Genomic DNA, 26,128 nt, shown 5'->3' with positions numbered 1-26,128 from the left:
CTATTAAATCATCTGGCATTTGTAAAGAAACTTATAACCTCACTGATGTACACCATAAACGAAAAGAAATCTCATCTAGTACCCTGCCAACAAATCGTATTACTGGGAGCAAGCTTGAACACACCTTTCCAGATGGCTTACCTCACGCCAGAGAAACAAGTTTATTTGACAGCCTACTTCAAACTACTGGCCATAAAGACCCAGCTATTTGCAAGGAAAATCTTGCAAGCCCTGGGGGTTCATGGCCTCTTGCATTCTACTAATTCCATATGCAAGACTGCATATGAGGAAACTACAATGGTATCTAAAAAGCCTATGGTGTCAACATTCTCAGGACCTGGAATCAATTATTCCTATCATTCCTTCTATAAAGACAGAGTTCCTTTGGTGGGCAGAGGCCTGCTACCACAACAAGAGACTGCCATTCACTCTACCCCCTGCCGTCCAAACCCTAACAGACGCATCAGACTATGCATGGGGGGTGGGGGGGGGGCTCACTTTGCAGGGCAGTGCATTCAGGGCAAATGGAACCTGAGTCACATGCACCTGCATATCAATCAAAAATAAATGTTAGCTGTACAGAATTCCCTGTCAGCCTTCAAGTAACCACATCCTTCCACAACAGTTATTGGTAAAGACAGACAACACCACTCTTATGTGGTACTTAAACAAGCAGGGGGAACTCACTCGTATCCTCTCTGCAGACTAGCCATGGCTCAGCAGAAGACAGCCTTGAGCTACCAAGTGCATCTACAAGCTTAATTCTTGCCATGCAAGCTAAATTCTCTGGCAGAAGACCTAAGCAGAAATGTCATGGACCCACACAAGTGGAAACTGGAACCAAAGATATTCAACATTTTGAGAAACAAATGGGAGAACCCAGAGATAGACCTGTTTGCCTCCCCTCAGAACTACCAATTGGACAAATTCTGCACAAGGATTTCCCACAGTCAAGCTTGGAAAGTGGATGCCCTGTCCTTCACCTGGGAAAGCATGTCAGCTTATGCTTTCCCCCTCTGCCTCTAATGGCCACAAAAACCCTGCTTATCTGCAAGGCAAATATTGCAAGCCTTGGGGTTCATGGCCTCTTGCATTCTACTAATTCCATATGCAAGACTGCATATGAGGAAACTACAGTGGTATCTAAAAAGCCTATGGTGTCAGCATTCTCAGGATCTAGAAGCAATGATTCCTATAATACCTTGCCTACAGTTAGAGTTCCTTTGGTGGGCAGAGGCCTGCCATCAAAACAATGGACTTCCATTCACTCTATCCCCTGCCGCCCAAACCCTAACAGCAGATGCATCAGACTATGCATGGGGGGCTCACATGGCAGGGAAGTGCACTCAGGGCAAATGGAACCCAAGTCAAATGTACCTGCATATCAATCAAAAATAAATGTTAGCTGTACAGAATCCTCTGACAGCCTTCAAGGACCACATTCTTCCAGGACAATTAATGGTAAAGATGGACAACACCACTGTTGTGGTACATAAACAAGCAGGGGAGTACCCATTCATACCCGCTCTGCAGACTAGCCATGGCTTTGTGGAACACAGCCTTGAGCTACCAAGTGCATCTACAGGCTCAATTCATGCCAGGAAAACTAAGTACTCTGGCAGACGAACTAAGCAGAAATCTCATCTACCCACACGAGTGGAAACTGGAACCAAAGACTTTCAGCGTGTTGATAAATGGGGGAGCCCCGATATAGACCTGTTTTCCTCCCCTCAGAACTACCAATTGGACAAATTCTGCACAAGAACTTTCCACAAACAAGCTTGGAAAGTGGATGCTCTGTCCTTCAACTGGAAAAATCTATCCGTTTATGCCTTTCCTCTTCTGCCTCTCCTCTCCAAAGTGCTACTAAAGATCAAATAGGACAAACCAAGGACGATACTGATTGCACCAGACTGATCACGCCAACACTGGTACCCCCTCTTGTGCAGTGTGTCACTTCTGGCCCCATGGCACCTGCCTCTGACCCCTACCCTGCTGTCACAGCAGGAGAGCCAGATTCTGCACCCTCTGCTTCAAACCCTGAACCTGGCAGCCTGGCTAATTACCTAATCTATCTGTTACCATCCCTCAGTAAACAAGTGTTGGATGTCATTTGGGAGGCAAGGAGGCCTAGTACTAGAAAATTTTGGGCTGAAAAATGGAAAAGATTCTGTGCCTGGAACCAAACTCAAGGGATGGGCACAGCAGCGCCCAACTTACCTCAGATTCTTCAATATTTAACTGAGATGCTTCACAAGGGTCTTTCTTTTTCCTCCATCAAAATTCATGCCTCAGCCATTTCAGCTCATTACAACACTGAACCACCTCACTTTTCTCATCCACTGCTCAAGCAGTTCCTCAGAGGGGCCAAAACCTTAAGACCACCCAGGAGAACCCCAACTCCAGCCTGGGACCTTAACTTTGTATTGGAAAAACTCACTCTTCCTCCTTTTGAGCCAGCTGCAAGAGTTAAAATTCCTTTCTTGGAAAACAGCCTTCCTTTTAGCAGTCACTTCAGCAAGAAGGGTATATGAATTACAGGCCCTTATGGCACTGAAGCCTTTTCATCATCTTTCATGCGGACAGGGTGTCCCTCAGGACAAATCCCTCTTTCATGCCCTAGGTAGTATCCAGTGTGGCTCTTAATCAGTCCATTCATTTGCCAACCTTCTTTTCTAATCCACAGAACAAAGGGGAACGGATACTGCACTCCTTTGATGTGCACAGACAACTTAGATTTTACTTGGACAGGACTAAACCTCAAAGGAAATCTGAACAACTGCTGGTGGCATTTGCTGCAGGGGCAGAGGGGAAGGCTATTTCAAAGCAAACCATTTCTAAACGGATAGGGCATTGCATTCATTTCTGCTATAAGCACCATGGAAAATCTATCCCACAAGGGATTAGACCACATTCAACCAGGGCTGCATCTACCTCTACAGCCTTTCTCAGAGGTGTCCCTAGCAGGGACATCCTAGAAGCTGCTACCTGGAGTTCTGTGCATACCTTCACCAAGCGTTACCATTTGCCAATTTTCTCTAAATCCAGAGCTGGCTTTGCCACTGCAGTCTTGCAGGGCCTTATAGCTGGTCCTAATGCTATCTAAATTCCTCCTCCCATCCTTAGCTTTGGGAATCTACCCAAATGTGATGATTGCAACAGTGAAACACGAAGAACATAGTACAGATGTTCATCGTGTTTCACTGCTGCAGTCATTACACTTGGGTTATCTTGCCATCAGGTGGTACCGCAGTCGGCCAGAGTTCCAAAGTCTTGGTCCGGCGTCGGTTGCTGTCGCTTCTTCCCTCACATCAGTGCACCAGGGGTATATTAGATGCAGCCAACACCATTTTCTTCAGTCTTTCTTGCCGCGCGGTGCCCAAAGCAAAAGCAGTTTGGGGAAACTTTTTCTTGCCTCAGACCAATGTCAGTAAAAGTTAATAATTGTATTTCTTGTGGGGAGCAAATACCTCATAAGGATTTTCATTCTTACTCTATTCCATGCCTAGGGCCAGACCACGATGTCACTAGTTGTCGGTTTTGTGCTAGATTTAACAAATGCACTGTTAAACATCGGTTTGATTTTGCTCGCCATTACTTTGGCCGAAGGTTTAATTATACCATGCCGTCGGAACAACCGATGACCGGAATACACAAAAAACGCAAAGACAAGGATAAGGACAGGCATACGAGGCCCAAAACTGACGATGAAGCCTCTTCTAGGCCAGTCGCCGGTTCTCAGTGAGGTGCTTTCGCAGCCCCTGACTCCCGCGACCTCAGAACCACAGGCCGCCTCTGACTCCCACGTGGAGATGTCTAGGCCTCAGGATACTCAAGTTGTTGGCCCTACAGAAACTAACCCTTCAGATGGGTCCAGAGCTGCTGAGCAGGCATCGGCTTCTGAGGGTGTTTTCAGACCTTCACAGCTTACCATAACAACTACTGCCAAGTCTAAAGCTCCATTAAAGACAAACAAGCAAGTACAGCATTCGCCTGGACAGGCCTCCATGCCTAAAAAACAAATGCTTAAAATGGCCGAAGACTTAATTACTCTGAGCAGGAGTTCCCATCCCCCCCTGATAATAGGCCTAGGCAGGATACAGACTATGATTCCTCTGACCAGGTTTCCATCTCTTCTGATTCCTCTTCGGACCATGGATACTCTTTACCCCCTATGAGAACTCAGATGCTGAAGAATCTATTCCTTCAGCCTCTCCTCCTGAGGATTATTCTTTTGGGGAAACTTTACATACCATGAGGGAGCATTTCTATTGGGAGGGCCAGGATTACTCAGAATCCAAGAAAAGGCTCAGAGATTTTCTCTTTATTACCTCAGCACAGACCCCTGGCTATTCCGCCAGTGTTAGATATTGTGGATGATGTGTTCTCTGAATCAAGTTTAAATCCTGATTCTTTGCCCCCTGAACCAGTCAAGCCAGACGGGTATTACAGAGTCCCTGACTCTCACAAATTTCTTTATAAAAACCCTGCTGCTGACCCAGAAACTATTTCCCAGGGCCCCAAAGGGGTAAAGGCTTCCACAGCTAAGAATCCAGTTCCCTCTGACAGGGATTCTAGATCATTAGACAGATGGGGGAAGAAAGTTTACACTTCTGCAACGTTAGCAGTGAGAGCTTTAAATTGCCAATTCCACATGCTCAAATACCAACAATATTTAATGGCTCTGCTTAAACAGAAAATGAGTATAGTTTCAGAACATCCTGACTATAAGGAAATGCAGGAATTATTGCATGCAACTGAACAAGTGGGAAAACATACTTCACAATGTGGTTTTGATTCATTAGAGGCTTCTTGTAGAGCAGCAGTTACAGGGTCTGTGATTCGAAGGCATGCTTGGTTAAAAGAACAAGCTTTACCTGATTATGTCAAGGCTAAACTATTGATGCTCCTTTACAGCAGGATTTTCTATTTGGTGTTAAGGCAGAAGAGGTATTAAAGAAAATGGAGGATAAGGCAAAATCTATGCAAACAGTGAAGGATTTCTTACAGGTACAGCCACCTCGATTTAGTAGAAATTGGCCTTCAAAAAATTGGTCCTTTCCAGTGTCAGACAGACCACAAAGAGGCAGATACAGACACCCAAGAGGCATATCTCAGCCCCAAGGCTCTTACAGACCGCGACAGTGGGGTGCACCAACCCCAAAAGGAGGTGAAGACAAGTCACAACCTTACAGGAAACAGTCCCAATGACTTCCCCCTTCAAATGCCAAACTCCTTCCTTTTGGCAGCTCCCTTAGGGGGAAAACTAGTATTTTTTTCTCAAAATTGGCATATAATCATCCAAGACAAATAGGTTCTGAACATTGTGTCTCAAGGTTACAGGTTCCACTTTCACACACTACCAAGACTAAAAGGAATGCCAAACCTGCCACATAATCAATGGGCAGAGGCACAAAAACAAATTACAGCCCTCATGGACATGTGAGCTATCCAAAAAGTACCACAACAGGAACAGGGACAAGGATTTTACTCAAGACTTTTCTTGGTTCCCAGAAAGGACAAAGCTTGGAGACCCATACTAGACATTTCTACTCTAAATACTTATCTGGATGTTCCGAAATTCAAGATGTTGACACTACAGTAGCTTCTTCCCATGCTTGGCAAGAATGCTTGGCTTGTTACTTTGGACCTCAAAGAGGCATACCTGCATGTCCCTATCAGACAAAACTGCAGAAGATACCTCAGATTCTTAGCTGGTTCAATGCATTACCAATTCTGTGCACTGCCCTTTGGCTCATCTACTGCGCCCAGGGTCTTCACAAAGTGCCTGGCACCAGTAATTGCATTTTTCAGACAACAAGGAATTCAAATATATCCATACCTGGACGACTGCCTTATTCAAGCAGAGAGCAAGGACATTCTTCTAAAGCATCTGGCGTTTGTAAAAAGGTTGCTAATTTGCCTAAGGTACACAGTAAACGAAAGGAAATCCAAACTAGTGCCCTCACAAGAGATAATATTCCCGGGTGCCAGCTTAAATACAATGGCACAGATGGCTTATCTCACACCAGACAAGCAAGGACAACTGACTCAGTACTTTCAATTGTTAGCAACAAAAACCCAACTCCCTGCAAGAAAAAGTCTGCAGGCCTTGGGATTCATGTCATCTTGCATACTTCTAATTCCATATGCCAGACTGCATATGAGGAAATTACAATGGTACCTAAAAAGTGTTTGGACTCAACACTGCCACAGTTTGGAAGCAGTAATACCTCTAATTCCCTGCCTACAACAGGAGTTTCGATGGTGGGCAAAGGCATGTCACCTCAGCAAGGGACAGCCTTTTACTCTACCCACAGCCAGGCAGATACTAACAACAGATGCTTCAGATTACGCATGGGGAGCACAATTAGCAGGAAAATGTATTCAGGGCAAGTGGACCGCAGACCAAATGCATCTTCACATCAATCAAAAAGAGATGTTGGCTGTACAAAATGCCCTAACAGCTTTCAAGGACTTTCTGCATCCAGGACAACTTTTACTAAAGACAGACAACACCACAGTTATGTGGTACATAAACAAGCAAGGGGGCACTCATTCTTATCCCCTTTGCAGACAAGCCATAACCTTGTGAAAAACAGCTCTAAGCTATCAAGTTCATCTACAAGCACAATTCCTGCCAGGAGAGAAAAATACGTTGGCAGACGACTTAAGCAGAAACGTCATGGATCCTCACGAGTGGAAATTAAATCCTGAAGTATTCAGCATGATAACGCAGAAATGGGGTTGCCCAGACATAGATCTTTTTGCCACCCCAAGGAATTGCCAACTACAAAAATACTGCACAAGGATCTACCACACACAAGCATGGAAAGTGGATGCTCTCTCATTCAGCTGGAAAAGCTTAAAAGTTTATGCCTTCCCACCACTGCCTCTCCTTTCAAAAGTACTACTAAAAGCCAGACGAGAAACCACAGATGATCCTGATTGCCCCAGTCTGGCCACGCCAGCATTGGTACCCAATCTTAAAGAACTCAGCTCAAGGTCCACCATGGATTTTACCTCAAACTCCGCACCTTCTGACTCAACAAGACAATCAAATCCTGCACAGTCAGCTCAAAAATTTAAACCAGGCTGCATGGCAGATTCATTAGTCAGATAGACAACACCACTCTCTAAAGCTGTTATGGATGTCATTTTAGAGGCCAGGAGGTCTAGCACCAGGAAATATTATGCAGAAAAATGGAAGAGATTCTGTGCCTGGAACCAGGCTCAAAGCTTTGACCCTCTTGTCCCAAATCTTCCTTAGATACTACAATACTTGACTGAGATGCTGGACAAAGGACTATCCTTCTCCTCCATTAAGATCCATGCTTCTGCCATCTCTGCTCATTACAATACAGATCCTCCTATTTTCTCTCATCCATTGCTAAAACAATACCTCAGAGGGGCTAAAAACATAAGACCGCCCTGGAGAGCACCAACACCAACTTGGGACCTCAATTTTGTCTTGGAAAAACTAACCTTACCTCCTTTTGAGCCAGCCAATTCAGCAGAACTAAAATATATATCATGGAAAACTGCTCTGCTTCTGGCAATAACCTCATCAAGAAGAGTCTGAGTTACAGGCACTGATGGCAGTGGAGCAATTTATAATTTTTCACCAAGACAGGGTTCCTTTAAGAACAAATTCTTCATTTATGCCTAAGGTGGTATCCAGTGTGGCTCTTAACCAAACTATTCATTTGCCAACTTTTTATCCAAATCCCCAGAATAAAGGGGAGCGGCTTCTGCATTCTTTGGACATACAGACAATTAAGTTTCTATTTGGACAAAACAAAAGCTTTCAGAAAAACTGAGCAATTGTTTGTAGCGTATGCTGCAGGATCACAGGGAAAGGCTATTTCAAAGCAGACCATTTCTAAGTGGATAGGACACTATATTCGGTTCTGCTACACACAGCATGGGAAACCTGTTCCTACTAACATTAGACCACATTCCACCAGGGCAACAGCCACTTCAACTGCCTACCTTAGAGGAGTACCTACCAAAGATATCTTGGAGGCTGCAACTTGGGAGTTCAGTGCACACCTTTACCAAGCATTATCACTTGCCTCTTTATTCTTGATCCAGAGCTGACTTTGCCACTGCAGTTCTGCAGGGCCTCATAGCCACCCCTAATCCTCTATAGAACCAGCCACCCTGACTCAGCTTTGGGATTCAACCCAAGTGTAATGACTGCAGCAGTGAAACACGATGAACATAGTACAGTTTTGTACCTACCATAAATGTAGATGTTTGAGTGTCTTCACTGCTGCAGTCCAGGTTATCCACCCGCCACCCCCTCTTTCTTAGCTGGGACTTATCTATGCCTTTCAACCCTATACTACCTATGTGGTGTATTTGCTGGTAACTGTAGGTTTTGTTGTTTACCTTTTATTTATTTATTTATTTTATTATTAATTTTTTTTTACATGTTTTATTACCATTATGTATTGCCTACCTGTTTGGGGGCCCCTGACATCTGGGGCAAGAAAAACTGAAGAAAATGGCGTCGGCTGCATCTAATATACCCCTGGTGCACTGACGTCAGGGAAGAAGCGACAGCAACCGATGCCGGACCAAGACTTTGGAACTCTGGCCGACTGCGGGATCGCCTGACGGCAGGATAACCCAAGTGTAATGACTGCAGCAGTGAAGACACTCTAACATCGACATTTATGGTAGGTACAAAACTGTACTTTGTGTGCACTTAACATAAATGTAAATGTTGGAGTGTATTCACTGTTGCAGTCTTGGTTACCCTCCCTCCTGCCCACTTACTTCTTTTGGCTATACCTCTATTCTCCTTTACTATGCTTAAAAGCTTTTTGGTGTATTTGCTTTTTTGTTGAAGGTATAACCTTGTATCTGAAGTAGTTAACTTCATTTGATCAGCAAACTGTGGGTATCGGATCAGACATCAGATCCGAGCCGGCAGCTTTCAAAGCTAAAAGATCTGAGCTCTCAGCTCCTCCCCCTTACCCATAATACCCTGCTACCTCCCTCCAGTCCTCAGATCTCATTTGCCGCGGCTTCTGACAGCTTAAGTGACGAGCTCTTGGCGTTGGTGAGAGTATTTAAAACTATTTAAAACCTTTTTTCTTAAAGTTTTTTCGGTGTGTGTGAGTATAGTAGGCCCTTAGTTTTCTGTATCTGTATTTTTCTGAGTTTTTTTGTGGTAACTAATGTAAATTTTAGTTTTTTTTTCCCCTCCCTTTTCTTGTGTGTGTGGGTGTGTTTAAACGTGCGATGGCTGAGGGGCCTAAGGCCATTTTTTCTAAATGCACTGAGTGTGTTCATAAGCTGTCCCCAGCGGATGGCCACACTCAGTGCGTTCTCTGCCTGGGGGTGGCCCACTTGTCTTCGGGCTGCCAAGTGTGAGCAGCCTTTAACCCCCGGGCTGTGAGGGATAGGAGGAATAAGTTAATCCTGGCGAGACTCTTGCCCGCGGATTCTTCTTCCTCCTCTCCCTCAGCGGCACCAGTCGCAGCTGCGGTTGTACAACCTTCAGTTCCCCTTCCCCTGGCAGGGACTCAACCTCCCTCTGTGTCCCAGGGAGAGGGGGGACTCTTCTAGCAAAGAGAAAAGGCATAGGGAGAAGGACCGGCATAAAAGCCACAAGCAGCGGGCAGAATGTCACCCATCTGCTCCGCCTGCTAAATTGGTTAGCTCTCCCAGGAGGGTCTCCGGTTCTTCCCCCTCTCGGCTCCATTCTCCCCGCTTTTCTCCGGAGCCGGAGGAGTCCCAGTCTCCCTCGAGGTCATCTAGGTGGCCTTCCTGGCCCGCCTCGACGACCTCTTCAGGGTCTACTCGGAGTATGTCTGACGCTAATATGGACCGGATGATGCATCGATTCCTGCAGGCCCAAATGCAGATGGGGGTGCTCGTGCCCCCCCCCCCTCCGGGGGGGGGGGGCTCTGCCCCTTTCTTTGCCCCAATTGCTCCTTCTTAGATTCACTACCGGGTTTCGGAGTCTTTGGATCCAAGCCATCTCGGAGTCGGGGAGTCGGCTCCAACAGTGGTGGCTACTTTCACGCCGACGGTACCCTCGAGCGTGTCGGATCCGACCTCTCTGGGCAGAGAGCAGAACTTCGGATCCGCAGGGGTCAGTGTGTCTTCGGGCTCCGTTTCGGTCAGAGCACACTACCCTTTCGGGTCCGATCGCGTCGGCCCCGACCCCGGTCCTCACGTCGGAGCCGAGGGGGCTACTCTCGGAGCCAGGGGAGAGTGGTTCGCCCTCGGCTTTTGACGTGGTGGAGAGGGTGCTGTCGAGGAGTTCCAGGTCCCCGGTCCGGGCTGCGGATCCACCCCTCACTCCCTCGCATTTGGGTCTGTCTTTCCATCGTCCGGCCCCAGGGACAGCCTGCGCAGATGCTCCAGTTGGTTCCCATAGGGGAACAGGACCCCGTTGGTGGTCCTTCACGGAGGACACGGACTTAGAGGAAGGGGAAGGTTCCCCAAGGTCACCCCCTGAAGACGTCTCCTTTGGAGACATTATGGAAATGCTGCATGTTATAGGGGGGTGGTCAGCCCAAAAACCTTCCTCGGATGAGTCTGTTTCTGGAGGCGTTCGACGCAGGCCCGTCTACCTCTTGCGTGTCCCACGGCTGATCCCCTGGTAGACTTGATTACTACCAGGGTTTGGAAAGAGCCGGACACCGTGGAGCCAATCCCTAGAAGACTGGACAAGATACTTAGTCCTCCCCCTGACAAACTGGCATGGATGCCATGGTGGTGGCGGCTGCCACTAAGAAGGAACTAGCGCAAGAAAGTTCCTCTGTCCATCCTCCTGATAAGGAGTCTCGGACGATGGACCGTATTGGAAAGTGGATGTTTGCTTCAGCCACCTTTTCTATAAGGGCGCTGAATTATCTGGCACACATCATTAGACTCCAGCGGGATCTGATAAAAGAATATGCTGGATCTCCCCCAGAGTCTATGGCGGCTGAGGACAAACGGACTTTCTCGGCTCGCATGGCCACTATAAAGTCAATTTCCAACACTCCCATGCGGCTTTTCTCCCATGCCACAGAGGGAGTGGCTAGAGCCAGTGGGGCAGGGGTCGCCTTGCGGCGCCATGCCTGGCTTCGCCTTTGCGACTTTGTGGAACCCTTCAAGGCATCCTTTGCGAATGCTCCCTTTGACGGTTCTATGCTATTTGGCAAAACTATCAGCGACACGCTGCTCCAGAGCAAGAAAGACGGGAAGACGCTGTCTGCCGTCGGGATCCGCTTCTCGAATCCTCAAAGGTCCTTCTCAAGGAACCAGAGAGGACAAAAGAAGATGTGGTTCCGGAAGTCCCAGCAGTCCCATCCCGCTCCAGACCCTACGTCCTTCAGTGGCAGAAGAGGACAAGGTGGACGCCGGCCCAGAGGCAGAGGGGAGCCGAAGAATTTCAGATCCAGAGAACCCTTCTTGGACCAACCCACACAGCAGCCCTGAGGGCTTGCCCGGCTGTCCTTCTCTGGAGGCAGTCGGGGGGGGGTGGTTTTCGGAGCACCTACGAAGTTGGGAGTCCATTACGACAGATCGTTGGGTGCTCCGAATAATATCCAGAGGTTACATTATCCCCTTTCTGAATCTTCCCCCACTAACAAAGCGCCTTCCCAATGTCCCACCCAATCAGAGGGAGGCTGCGGCTTCAGAAATAAAGAAGTTGCTAGAAAAAAGGGCCATCCAGCACGTCCCCCCAGAGCAATCCGGGTTAGGCAATTACTCCAGGTTCTTTTTGGTGCCAAAAAAGACTGGGGACTTAAGGCCAGTTCTCGACCTGTCACCTCTAAACCTGTTCATTGCCAAAGAGAAATTCTGGATGGTCATTCTGCTATTTCTCCCTCTTCTACAGGAGAACGACTGGATGTGCTCCATAGACCTCAAGGATGCATACTACCACATTCTCATGAACAGACGGTCCAGAAGGTTTTTCCGCTTTTGGCTAGGAGCCAGTCATTTTCAGTTCAGGGTTCTCCCGTTCGGCCTCACCAAAGCCCCCAGAGTGTTCACCAAGGTCATGGCAGTTGTAGCAGCCCACCTGAGACTTCAGGGAATTCAGGTCTTTCTGTACCTAAACGACTGGCTCCTCACCGCCCCCACCAGGCATCTGCTCTGTTCCGCCAGGGATTATTCCTTATCCTTGGCCCAGCATCTAGGCATTACCATAAATTTTCAGAAGTCGTCTCTTCATCCTGTGCAAGTTCTGGATTTCATAGGGGCCAGGATAAATACGCTCCAGTCCAAAGCCTTTGACAGCGGACAGGTTGCGCAACTTGTCACTCCATGTAATAGCGCTTCTACAGTCCCCAGCCCCGCCTGCAGAATTGGTCCTGAGAGCCCTAGGTTCCATGGCGGCAGCCATCAGCCTTTCAATTCTGGCACGATTACACATGAGCGTCCTTCAGTGGACTCTTCAGGTTCAGTGGTCTCTCCTCCTTCACCCATTGGATTCTCCGATTCCCCTAAGCAGGGTTTGTAGGAACTCCCTTCTTTGGTGGCTCCATTCCCGAGAGCTGCGTGAAGGGAGACCGTTTGTGATGCCTCAACCCCAAGCTACACTGACCACGGACGCTTCTCTCCTCGGGTGGGGGGGGGTCATTCCATGGGCAGAACCGTCCAAGGCACGTGGATCCTGTTAGAGACCGTTCTGCATATCAGTGTCCTGGAGATGAGGGTGGTGCTTCTAGCGTTGCAAACCCTTCAAGACCTTCTTCCTCTGGGGACTATTGCAATTCAGACAGACAACATGGCAGTAGTCTGGTACATCAACAAACAGGGAGGAACCAGATCTTACCTTCTTTGTCGAGAAGCTATGAGAGTTTGGGAATGGGCGATTTCCACCAACCGCTTACTGATAACAACGCACATTCCGGGTCAGTTCAACATTCTAGTGGACAAGCTGAGTTGCTCGATCCTCACACCTTACAAGTGGTCTCTAAACCCATCAGTAGCAAATCAGATCTTCCTCAGATGGGGTCAACCATGGGGTCAACCTTGCTGCGATCTTTTCGCTTCTCCTTCAAATGCAAAATGCAGCAAGTTTTTCGCTCTGATTCCCCCAACAGGGGAGAGCCCCAGAGACTCTCTGGTTCATGCTTGGCCCCCCGGTCTTCTTTATGCTTATCCTCCTCTTCCGTTAATGACGAAATTTCTGCAGAAACCTCATCGCTTGGGGAGCAAGATAATCCTCATAGTCCCATTCTGGCCTCGCCAGATCTGGTTCCCTTACCTGCGGTCTCACAGCATAGCTCCTACTTGGCTCTTAGATCCCATTCCAGATCTGATCTCTCATCCTGCGGGATTACAACCTCCGAACCTGGACGACCTCAAGCTCATGGCTTGGTTGCTCCAGTTCCACTGATAGCTAGGACACTCAGTATCTTGTCTCCCGTAAAATCTATTCTGGTGGCAGCGCATAAACCTTCTACCAGGAAGATCTACAGAAGTAAATGGAAGCGTTTTTCTATCTGGGCCAAACATAGGGATTTAGACCCCTTTACTGCTCCCATTCCAACGGTTCTTGAATTCCTGTCCCATATTTTCTACCAAGGAGCCAGTGCTTCTACAGTCACAGTCCAAATGGCCGCCATTTCCACGTAGGGGATAACCTTGGTCCCTTAGCATCTGCTAAGATATGCAAAACCTTTTTGAAAGGCACCTTTCTGTTGAGGCCTCCGGTCAGGAATGCGGTTCTTCCATGGGACTTAAAATTGGTTCTTCAGGCACTGACGGGCCCACCCTTTGAACCTGCAGCTTCGGTCGAGTTAAAATTCTTATCTTGGAAAACAGCCTTCCTGATTGCAATTACTTCAGCCAGAAGGGTATCTGAACTTCAATCCCTTTGTATGAAACCCCCGTATCTGGTCTTCCATAAGGACAGAATGTCTCTCAGGACTAACCCTTCATTCTTGCCTAAGGTGGCCTCCGCCGAATCCAATATCAACCAAACCATTAACTTGCCTGTTTTCTTCCCCAACTTTCAGAACAAAGGGGAATACAGGTTGCACTTATTGGATGTGCACAGACAATTGCGTTTTTACTTGCACAGGACAGAGGCTACTCAGAAATCGGATCAACTCTTCATGTCTTTCGCTAAGCCATCTTTGGGAAAGCCTATTACGAAAGTTACCTTAGCGTGATGGACATCACACTGCATCGTACACACTTATTTAGCTTCCGGCCGGCCTGAACCCTTGGGGGTTCATGCCCACTCTACCCGTTCTATGGCTACTTCTGCAGCATTCTGGTCAAAAGTTCCTCTAGATGACATCTGCTCAGCGGCTACATGGTCCTCTTCTCATACCTTCATTTCTCATTATAAGTTGGATCTTATATCCAGAGGTAGGGCAGCATTTGGCTCCGCAGTGCTCCGGAATATCCTTCTTTGAGGACTGCCCAAGGTTTTTGGTAGCTGGGGACTCTGTCCCACAGGTTGCTGATCAAATGAAGTTAACTAATTCAGATCGAGAAGTTATGTACTAACCATAACGTTCCATCTGAGTAGGTAACTTTATTTGTCAGCAACCAACCCCCCCCCCCTCCTTCCCCCTAGCCTGTTTCATGGTTTTATCCATGATGGAAGGTTTTCCTTTGTCATGAATCAGGTTAGTGTTCCTCTTTCGAGTGTCTTGGATTGTTTTATGTTGGGTGCATATTTGGCAAACTCAATCTGTGGACTGGAGGGAGGTAGTAGGGTATTATGGGTAAGGGGGAGGAGCTGAGAGCACGGATCTTTTAGCTTGGAAAGCTGCTGGCTCGGATCCGATACCCACAGGTTGCTGACAAATGAAGTTACCTACTCAGATGGAACGTTATGGTGAGTACATAACTTCTTAATATATACATTTAATTGCTTCTCATTAGAGGGGAACCTGACATCTGGGGCAAGAAAAAGTGATGTAATGGTGTCGGCTGCATGCTTTATACCCCTGACTACCTGACGTCACGGAAGATGAGACAGCAGCTGACACAGGACCCAAGACTTTGATAATCAGGCCAACTGAGGGCTACTGCAAGCAGATAACTCAAATGTGATGACTGCAACAGTGAATACACTCGAACATCTACATTTATGGTAAGTGTACACAACTGTACTTTCCCTCCTTTGTCTGGGAGAGCAGCAGCCTCCAACACATGTGGCTGCCAATTTATATTCCTTGATTCCACTGCATCGCTCTTATGGCATGTGAAATGATTGAAGCTCTTAGCATTCCACTTGATAGGAAAAAGACATATTATGCCTTCCCAGTCAAATCGCATGTAGATGCATTTAACTTTGCTTCATACACGTGCAAGATTTGAATCTCTTATTCCTCAGAAAAAGTGCATGTACCATCTATTTGTGCTCACTGTGACACTTTTCAAGTTTGCTAGTTAGTCAGTATTGAAGTTCATCTCTTGAAAGGTGCCTCTTACTGTGTGGCCACTGCCTCTTCATTATTTGTAGAGAATTGTGTGTGTTCCTTATTTCATTTTCTCATGAAGGTGCTACCCCAATTGTCCTTAACCCAGTCTGCTCGTTTACACATTTTTCTTTCCAGGGGTAAATACTATGGAGAAATAGCCTTTCACATCCTACATGTACACTGGCATCTCAGATTTTGCCTGAAGCAGGTACTTGAATTCCAGAAGATGGAATGGCTGTCTGTGTCCTTTGCTGTAGGGAGGGAGTGGCAGTTGCTAATCAAACCCTGTCCAGATGAATTGTTTACTGCATTGTCTTTTGCCATCAGGTGATGAACTGGCCGTTGGAAGATGTTGCTGTCAATAGCCCATTTACCAGTGGCATGTCTGCATCAATTACAAATTGAAAGTGCCTCCACTGGAGACAATTTGTACTATGGCCACTTAATTATCTGTGTACACATTTATTACTTCATTTCTGACTATTTTCAGGTTAGCTAGTTTAGGGAATCTCTTACCTTGCTGATTTTAAGCATGATGTAAAGACCCACCGATATGATCTGGCGTACGATTAATGTGGCTCTTGTTTGCCGTCTTTGTACCTGTTCAGCCTTAATGTAAACATGATTATTACACAGATTTCTGCCAGTTTTACAGGTTATTTCCTGATTTGGATTTGTTTGTATGTTGTATTTATTGTTTTATGTCTTATAAATTTTAATTGTGTAGTGCTTAATAAAAAAATGAAGTAGCTTCTTTCTAGTGATACTTAAGGTCCTGGGCAGTCAGATATTGCAAATATGTTCTTATCTTATCAGCTGATCTGTGAGAGGATCTTTTTCAGTGCTCCTAACTATACACTCTTGCCATCCACCAATGTATCAATATTATCCTACTGTTGTTATAGTTCCTTTTAAATTAGATAAACCTATATCTACATATCCTTGTGAAATGAAAGTTCCCTTAATTTGTTTTGTTATGCAATAATGTATTTGTTTGGTGATTGGGTAAACTGTCAGGGTCTGGCACTAGGCATGTGTGCACTCAGTGCAGCATGTGATTACGTGGCATGTGCCAGCAGAAGGAATATGCACATCTGAACATCAAGAAAAATTAGATGATGGACAGATATTAATTGTAGACCTACCAGGAGTGTCCCCTCATAGTTCAGCCGATAGATTAAGGATATCCAGTTATTTTTTCACTAATGTTTTTTTTGCACCTCTGTCCCCCAATTTGCTGTTTATGGCTGCCCTGTAGTTTGTGTGTGTGTACGTACACTTTTTTTATTCTTTTTCACCATTTTTGTTTCTAAATGTATTACAGCACAGATGCAAACGGTGTAGCCACTTCTTTTTTGGCAGTTGTCTTAATTAACTGTTTTGGTCCTATAATTGCAGCATTCAGTGGAGGTAATAGTAAAGGGAATTCACTCAGATGAAAAGATGTTGACAAGTGATGAGATGCCACAAAGCTAAGTATAGTCCACACCGTTTTCACTGTCCTTGTACAAGACATTGCAGAAGGCCTGGAAAGGTTTGCTAGCCTTTGTGCAGATGATACATTTGCATAAGGGAGGCTGCAGTTCGTGAAGTTGTTACTAGGATGGAATATACATGACAGAATTGGAAGAATGGTCTGTAAAGTATGGATAAATTCTATGCAAATAACACTTTTTTTGTAGGAGAATCTAATAAAAAATGAAGATGTAGTTGAAGTAGTGCCAGCCAGATGATTTTTATACTCTTTGGGTTTCTTTCTAGTGATACTTAAGGTCCTGATATCAGATATGATCTTACCTTATCAGATGATCTATGTGCAATGTTACAAAAGTAGCATTGACAGCAAAGCAGAAAGGAACCTAGAGGAGTCATAACTGATGCCCCGAAGGTTAAGTGAGCAGTGTGAAAGAGCAGAAAAAAATTGTGATGAAATTTTGTGATGCTTAGGAAAAGTCATCAGCAGTGTCTAATACAAAGGTGGGGGGGTTTGTTGTTTTAGTTTTTGAGGCTTCATCTTTTTAAAGGTATAGGATGCAGATGAAGGTCCTCGGCTATGTAAAGAGAGGACTATACCTCTCAACCTCTTAGAGCAAAAAATCTGTACAAAGCCTAAAATGATGAGAGGACAAATAGGGACAGATTTTAAGTATTGCTCTTACAAACTTAGAAGGTTGATAGATTAATAGGTTTTGCATTAGCATGTATTTTCTGAAGGATGTGGAGTCCTAAACTCAAATCTTCTTCTTTCAGCTTTTCCCGGTTAGGGGTCACCACAGTGGATCATCTGTCCACTCATGATTTGCAGTGGAGTTGTACGGTGTCGAGTTGCAAGCCCGGCGCCCAACCTTCCACAGTAGGCACATACACGCACACACTCACACCTAGGGCCAATTTAGAGTGTCCAGTCCACCTACTGCATGTCTTTGGGATGTGGGAGGAAACTGGAGCACCCGGAGGAAACCCACGCAACCACAGGGAGGACATGCAGACTCCGCACAGAAGGCACCCCCGCCGAGAATCGAACCGGAGAACCTCTTGCTGTGAGGCGGCAATGCTAACCGCTGCACCACAAGTCTTAACTCAAATGTTTGTCATTATTTAATGACTTCAATCCTCAGCTATTTGCCAAAAAAGTACAGATTTTAGGAGGAACACACCAAAAAATATGAGGCAAAAATCTGGACATTCTGCAAAAATCTGTACAGTTGAGAGGTAGTAGAAGAGAGTAAGACATACACTGTTTAAGCAGAGGAAACAGGAATCTGAGAGAACTTTTAAGTGTGTTAAATGAATCCATGAATTCCAAGTAAGTAGCATTAAATAAGGTTTGGGAAAAAAACACAAGTTTGAAAATACAAGATGTGGAATGGTTTGTGTGAGATGTGAAAATGTATTGATAAAAAGAAAGGGTAGTTGATTAGAACAGACATTCTAAAGAGGTGGTATGGTCAAGGGTGGGATTAAATATAGAAATATATGGAACAGGAATAAGGCATTTTTATGAATATGGAGTAACAAACTTTGTTGTAGGGTCTGCATCATATCTGGCAAGTACGGAAGTAGTCATAGTGAGGCAGTCTTTCTTGATCTCCTATCAAAAATTTTGTTTCTTTGTTCCTGTTTTCTAGTTGTGGGTTAACATGTGAATAACCCTCTTAGTATTGTAGATGTACTCGTAATGTATCCGTTCTTGAACTGCTTTTCTCTTAACAGGTTTTCAGAATCTGATTGCGAAGTATAAATAAATGAAGTAATTTGTAATGTAATGGTTTTGTTCTTTTTCAGATGTGCCTGAAACCAGTCACGTTTCGGCAATGACTGGCGCCCGTATTGTGCTTGCCTGTCCCCCACCTTCAGCCTGGTCATTCTGCAGCTGGTCAAAACCCACTGAAGGCAATTTCTATGTGCAACGTGATGATGGGTTGGAGCTCACAGTAAAAGAGGACACTTTAGGAGCTTACATCTGCCACTGCAAGGAGAGTAATATCACATGGCAAGTTGCTTCATATAGTGTTGCAATGGACAATGGAAATATCGATCCCATTCAGAATACCAGAACGTACTTTTTTGCAGTTCCTTTTTGCCTATTAGTAGGGGCCATTTTAGGCTGTTTTGCCAGCTATTTCTGCTGGAAAAAGTCATCTTTGTATTCGCATACTACAGCAACACAGCAAAGGAAGAATAGTCGAAGCCTTCCACACACTGCAACCTCAAGCAGCAGCCCGGAGAGTGCAGGATCCCCCATAGATGAGCAGTGTCCACTGGCTTTGAATAAAAAAAATGGAATGATCAATGGTTACACTGGTTATATTGACCAAAACTCGATGTATTGCAATACAATGTGTGTGGATGGCACAGATTTGTCAGCCTTCGGAGACATACATTTACATAAAATACATCTTAAAGATGCACCCATTGCACACTGTGAGGAAAGTTCAATATAGAATGCTGGTGTTTTTGTGTATGTATGATGCACTGAAATGTCATGAAGAAAAATATTTTTACTGCACTGGTTATAATTGGGTAATACACCCACAGACTACGTTACCTTCATTAATGCAGAAACTGCATCCTGTATTTATTTTTTATAACAGTCTGCTAACTCTTCACTATGTGTACTGACCGTCATAATAGAGGAAGCAGAACACCTTTTGCATCAGACTACTGATATGGTTATTGTCCACTGAGGGCAAGCAGAAGTGGATCCTATTTGTTCTACAAAAAAAAATGCTTCTGTAGATGGTCTGCTACTGATGGACTTGTAAGATGAGTTCCTCATGAAACAAGTGTACATGTTTAAAGAAAACCTACTTCTGTGACCATTTTATTTTTTTAAAGGTTATTGTTTTATTAGACTAACTTAACCACAGAAGATTTTTTCCTGTGGTCTGTTTTCCATACTGAACTGTGTTACACACCTGAGCATGCTCACCGAGATGTTTATTGTCTCTTAACTTATTTTTCCCATCGTAATGGTTAGGGTGGTGTTTTTGTAAAGGACTGACATTCTTTGTCCATGTATGATGGGTAACTGATGCACCTTTGTGAAGACTGTTTAGAACATAGAACTAAACATCAACACTTGCTTGTATATGTAAACTATGCATTTTAGAACTTCCTAAAAGAAAACTTGAAGTTTAAGTCTCCAAGCTTTTGTATTTTTGGTATGGAGAAGTAATTTGACCATGGTACTACCCACTATATTCTGTGAAATGCTCATTGTTCTACATTGGAGATGCTGACTGAGAAGTAAAGCCATTAATGAGATAAAGAAAAAGACAATTAAAATTTTGTAAAGTTGCTAGCAGGGTCTCTCATGTCTTTGACTGTGTATTAAAATAATGTGTGTGCATTTAAAAATGTATTGCTTATGTTAGTGATAACTGTGAAGACGTGATAGTAAATGCTGCATCCATAGTAAAATTGTACCTGCTGATGAAAATTATGCAAATCCCACACAAGAACTGTTGGATTAGTCCTTTATATAACAGCATGGAGAATTATTTCTTTACTTCTTAGTAGAGCAATTGTAATTTTAGATCTTTCTGAATGCGTTGTCACTTAGCAAGGCGTAACTTAATGATATCATCTCTTCACTTTACAGCGTCTGAAATGGGCTTTATCGTTAATGCAATGTGAGATCTGCCATGTCCTGATGGCACCTATCTGCTGTGATATTCATCCACAACCCCCTTTTTCCCATTTTTGCCCTTGGGGTCAGGGAGTCACTTCAATAGTGATATTGATCTAGAGCCAAGGTTTACATAACTGGGTAGCTAGCCCTGCCTCTGTAATTCTTCCATACCCTGCACTTGCACACACTTTCACACCTATGCCTAATTTAGAGTGTTCAGTCTACCTACAGCATGTCTTTGGAATATGGGAGGAAGCTGGAGCACTCGAAAGAAGCCCACATGAACATAAGGAGAACATGTAGATTCCACACATAAATCACCCAGCCGAGAATCAAACTTGGAAACCTCTTGCTCTGAGGCAACAACAGTGTCCTGCTGCACCACTGTGCCGCCTTACCCTTATTGGGAAGCATGGTCCCAACTTTCCTTATGTACTAGCATTATGTTGCATCAAAGTTATATTGCTATTTTTATTTCTGTGTTTCAAAGCATGTTACTGGTACCTCAGTGTTGTGTATGTGCCTAGTTTATTTCTGTTTCTCTACTCAAAATATTGGACAGCAACGTGAAAAAAAAAATCAGGATTTCTTTAAGTAGGTCATTAGACTGTTTGTGATACTTGAGTAGTTTCAGCATGTGATTCTTCGCAGATGTCAGAATGCCATTTTTGGATTGTCTGGCTAATGTGATGGAAATATCCAGGGGAAGAAGTTGAACATTTTTGAGTACAGTTCTGGAATAAGAGGAAACAACAGCTGTCCAGACTTTGGTTTGACTTGTCAAAGAAGCTGTTGGGGACCTTGACATGTATTGTTCTTCCTTCCACTACAGGCTTAAGTTGTTAGAGCTTCAAGCTGGGTCGTAGTTCACTAGGTCTTCATGGTTCAGCCCTGTAAACCTGCTTAAAAGAAATACCATTTGAAACGGCTCCATGTACTGTGGCAACCTTAGTGTTCAGAGTCAATAATGATCGTACACACAGGTCATAGTGTATAGCACAGCACTCATAGGAGTATGAAGAGAACAAGTGACCATAAACCTTGGCAGTACTGCTTAAAAAAAAAAGTACACCTTCACTATTTTAAAATGGAATTTCTAATTACAGTGATAACTACTTGCAATGCAAAACATGAAGTTTATAAAGATTTAAAATGCTTTGATGAAAAGATATATTGTATGCAAAATTCATGCAACCATGTGAGATACTATCAACCAGTAAAGTCAAGACATTATCACTCATGATAGTTAAAATTGATTGCCATTAAGCCCAGGATGCCGATTGGCTTTTAATTTTTATTGTCACTGCTTGTTTAATAAGAATTTGATGAACTGCATTCCACCCCTTATTTGTTCATACAAGGTTTATACAAACTGTGAAATAAATATGCTTATTCAGAACACTGTTAGTCTTCTCCATCTTTATAATACTGTTATGTTGACTAGTCCTGATTCCTCATACTGTGATGTTCATCGTGTTTCACTGTTGCAGTCATGACTGAAGGGTTCTCCCCTGCCGGCAGGCAGTCCTCGGTCGGCCAGAATCCCAAAGTCTGGGTCCGGCGTCAGCTGCTCAGCCATGCTCCCTGATGTCAGAGCGCCAGGAGTACAAAGCTGACAGCCGACACCATGTTCTCCAGTCTTTCTTGCTGTGCGGGGATAGCAGTTCGCATTTGCCAGTTGGCTGACTCCTGACAATTTTTGCTAAACGTACTTCAGTCCGAAGACTTTCTTCTCCTACTCAAAGCTAAGTACCCGTTGGAAACTTTTTCTTGCTCCAGTCCGATGTCAGAAAAAGTTAATAATTGTATTTCATGTGGGAAGCAAATACCTCATAAGGATTTTCATTCTTACTGTATTCCTTGCTTAGGCCCTGACCACGATGTAGCTAGTTGTCGGTTTTGTGCTAGATTCAATCAACGTACGATTAAACGAAGGTACGATTTTGCATTTCATTACTTTGGTAGGCGCTTTAATTACAAAATGTTGTCTGATTCGGTTCCGGCTACCGGAGTTCACAAACGACGCAAGGATAAAGACAGGCCTCCGAGGTCCAAATCAGACGATATTGTACAAGCAGAGCCAGCTTCAGGTTCGGCCGTCGTCAGTGAGGCGCTTTTGCAGCCCCTGTCCTCGGCCATTTCGGAACCGATGGCCGAAACAGACTCCCACGAGGAGCCAACTAGGCCTTTGAATATTTTTGTTGCAGGACCTTCAGACAATGCTCCTTCAGATGAGTCCGGAGCCGCTGTGCAGGTACCGGCTTCCGAAGGGGTTTTTAGGCCTACTCAGCTTCTAATAAAGGCAAAGCCAAAGACAAAGGCAAAGACTCCTTCCAACTCAAAGACTACAGCTCAGGCCTCTTCTGATCTGGCACCCAAGTCTCAGAAACAGTTACTTAAGATGGCGGAGGACTTACTTACTATGATTAGGGGTTCACATCCCCCTCCAGATAAAAGGCCAAGGCAGGAAGTGTATTATGACTCCTCTGATCAGGCTTCTTTTTCTTCAGTTTCTTCTTCTGACCAGGAATATTCTTTCCCTCCTTATGAGGATTCTGATGCTGAGGAATCCTTTCCTTCAGCTTCTCCCCCCCTGAGGATTTCTCTTTTGGGGAAACTTTACATGAAATGAGGGAACATTTTCACTGGGAAGGACAGGAGTACTCGGAATCTAAGAAAAGACTTGGGGATTTTCTTTTTCCCCAACATTAGACCCCTGGCTATCCCTCCTATTTTGGATATTGTGGATGATGCTTTTTTGGAGGCTAACCTAACTCCGGACTCTTTTCCTCCAGCTCCTGTTAAGACAGACCGATATTATAGGGTTCCTGATTCCCACCAGTTTTTATACAAGAATCCTACTGCTGATCCTGAAACCATTTCTCAGGGTCCTAAGGGGGTTAAGGCCGCTACTGCTAAAAACCCCATTCCAACTGAGAAGGATTCCAGATCTTTAGAAAGATGGGGCAAAAAAGTGTACACTTCTGCTACTTTATCTATTAGGGCTTTAAACTGTCAATTTCATATGCTGAAATACCAGCAATTTCTTCTGTCTGTTTTGAAACAAAAGCTAACTTCCATTTCTGCCTGTCCAGATGATAAGGAATTTCATGACTTAATGCATGCCACTGAACAAGTTGGGAAGCATGGTTTACACTGTGGATTTGATGCCTTGGAGGCTTCTTGTAGGGCTGCTGCCTCTGGTACAGTCATTAGAAGGCATGCTTGGTTAAAAGAACAAAACTTGCCAGATAAGTAAAAGCTAAGTTATTGGATGCTCCTGTTGAGCATAATGTTTTGTTTGGACCTAAGGCTGAAGAGGTGATAAAGAAGATGGAGGTCAAGGCAAAATCCATGCAAACGGTTAAAGATTTCTTACAAGTACAGCCACCCAGATTTAGTAGGAATTGGCCTACAAGAAATTGGTCCTTTCCCAATGCAGACAGGCCTCAGAGGGGTAGATACAGATGCTCCCGAGGAAGGCCTCAATCGCAAGCCTCTTATGGACCAAGACAGTGGACTGCTTCCACCCCTAGGGGAGGAGAGGACAGGTCACAAGCTCATAGAAAACAGGCTCAATGACTCCCTCTGTTGGGCTGCAGGAACTTCTTGCCTGGAAGCCCCACTCGGAGGAAAACTTTCTCTTTTTCACCTAAATTGGACTCATATAACCCAAGATAAGTGGGTTCTGGATGTGGTTTCAAGAGGTTAAAAATTCCATTTTCATACCCTACCAAGACCAAGCGGATGTCCTGATCTTCCAAAACATCAATGGTTAGAGGCCTTAAACCAGGTGGAGGCTGTCTTGGCTACGAAAGCCATAGAACTGGTTCCACTTTCAGAGATGAGACAAGGTTTTTACACAAGGCTCTTTCTAGTCCCCAGAAAGCAAAATTCATGGAGACCCATTCTGGATCTGTCAGTCTTGAACACTTTTCTCGAGATACCAAAATTCAAGATGATTACTCTACAGCAGCTACTTCCAATGCTGACCAAAAATGCATGGATGGTAACTTTGGATTTAAAGGAGGCATATTTACACATTCCCATCAGGCAGGAATGCAGAAAATACCTCAGGTTCAAAGCCGGATCGAGGCACTATCAATTCTCTGCACTGCCCTTTGGATTGTCTACTGCGCCCAGGGTCTTCACCAAATGCCTGGCTCCAGTAGTAGCTTATTGCAGACTCAAGGGAATTCAAATTTACCCTTATCTGGACGATTGTCTAATTCAGGCAGACAGCAAGGATGTCTTACTCCAGCATCTAGAATTTGTTCAGAATCTTCTCAAATTCCTGGGATTCACTGTAAACATAAAAACGTCAAATTTGACACCTTCACAACAGATAACTTTTCTGGGTGCTCTTCTAAACACCACAACCCAGATGGCATTTCTGACATCCGAAAAACAATTACAGCTGGCTTCAACTTTCAAAACCTTGGCAACTTTAACTCAGGTTTCTGCAAGGAAATTCCTGCAGGCTTTGGGTTACACGACCTCCTGCATCCTTCTCGTACCATATGCAAGACTACATATGAGGAAAATACAGTGGTACCTAAAAAGTGTATGGTCTCAGCATTGCCACAGTTTAGACATTCAGATCACCATCCTGCCTTGTCTTCAAAAGGAATTCCTCTGGTGGTCCAAGGCATGTACTCTAAACATAGGAAAGTCCTTCAGTCTGCCTCCAGCCACTCGGATACTAACCACGGATGCTTCAGATTATGCATGGGGAGCCCATTTTCAGGGAAGCTGTCTGCAGGGCCTGTGGACAAAGGATCAGAAGCTCCTGCATATCAATTTAAAGGAAATGTTAGCCGTGCAGAACGCTCTACTGCCTTTCAGGAATCTTCTACAACCAGGACAGCTACTGATACGGACAGACACCACCACAGTTATGTGGTACATAAACAAGCAAGGGGGATCTCATTCCTATCCCCTTTGCAGACTAGCCATGAATCTATGGAACACAGCTCTAGCTTGCAAACTGGACCTTCAAGCTCAGTTTCTACCAGGGAAGCAAAACTTCCTGGCAGACACTCTGAGCAGAGACCTGTCGGACCCACACGAATGGATGCTGGACACCGAAATATTCAGGATGATTACAGCAGTCTGGGGATGTCCTCACGTAGACCTCTTTGCATCCCACCTCAATCATCAACTACAGATTTTTTTGCACCAGGACATTCCACGAACTAGCTTGGAAAGTGGATGCACTATCATTCATTTGGAGAAACCTCTCGGGGTATGCCTTCCCGCCTCTACATCTTCTTCCACGGGTGTTATTAAAGATCAAACAGGACAAGCCCAAAATGATAATTTTGCTGGCCCCAAATTGGCCTTGACAATTTTGGTACCCAACTCTGAAAAACCTTTGTCTGGACCCCCCTTGGGTATTACCACAGACTCCGAACCTTCTGTCCCAGCACCAGGGTCAGGTTCTGCACTCCCATGTCAAAACCCTCAGCCTGGCGGCCTAGTTAATCCAGGGTCTTTGATTCTTTCTCTCCTACCCAAGCAGGTTATGGATGTCATTTTAGAAGCCAGACATCCTAGCACTAGAATATCTTATGCAGGAAAATGGAAAAGATTT

General features: G+C 44.8%; 1 protein-coding gene across 1 annotated transcript in view; it reads left to right on the top strand.

Moving 5' to 3' along the window:
• SEMA4F (ssemaphorin 4F) overlaps positions 1-21,934 on the top strand; it is a 1,454,381-nt gene extending 1,432,447 nt beyond the window's left edge. The window contains exon 14 of the mRNA XM_044063980.1: positions 18,687-21,934. Coding sequence (XP_043919915.1) covers positions 18,687-19,345 — 659 coding nt within the window. The 3' untranslated portion in view covers positions 19,346-21,934. The remainder of the gene's footprint in view (positions 1-18,686) is intronic.
• Positions 21,935-26,128: the final 4,194 nt, after the last annotated feature.

Source organism: Protopterus annectens, chromosome 2.part2 (genome assembly GCF_019279795.1).
Source record: "Protopterus annectens isolate FY-2018-M chromosome 2.part2, PAN1.0, whole genome shotgun sequence".
Lineage (NCBI taxonomy): Eukaryota > Metazoa > Chordata > Ceratodontiformes > Protopteridae > Protopterus > Protopterus annectens.
This window is presented reverse-complemented; position numbering and strand designations above follow the sequence as displayed.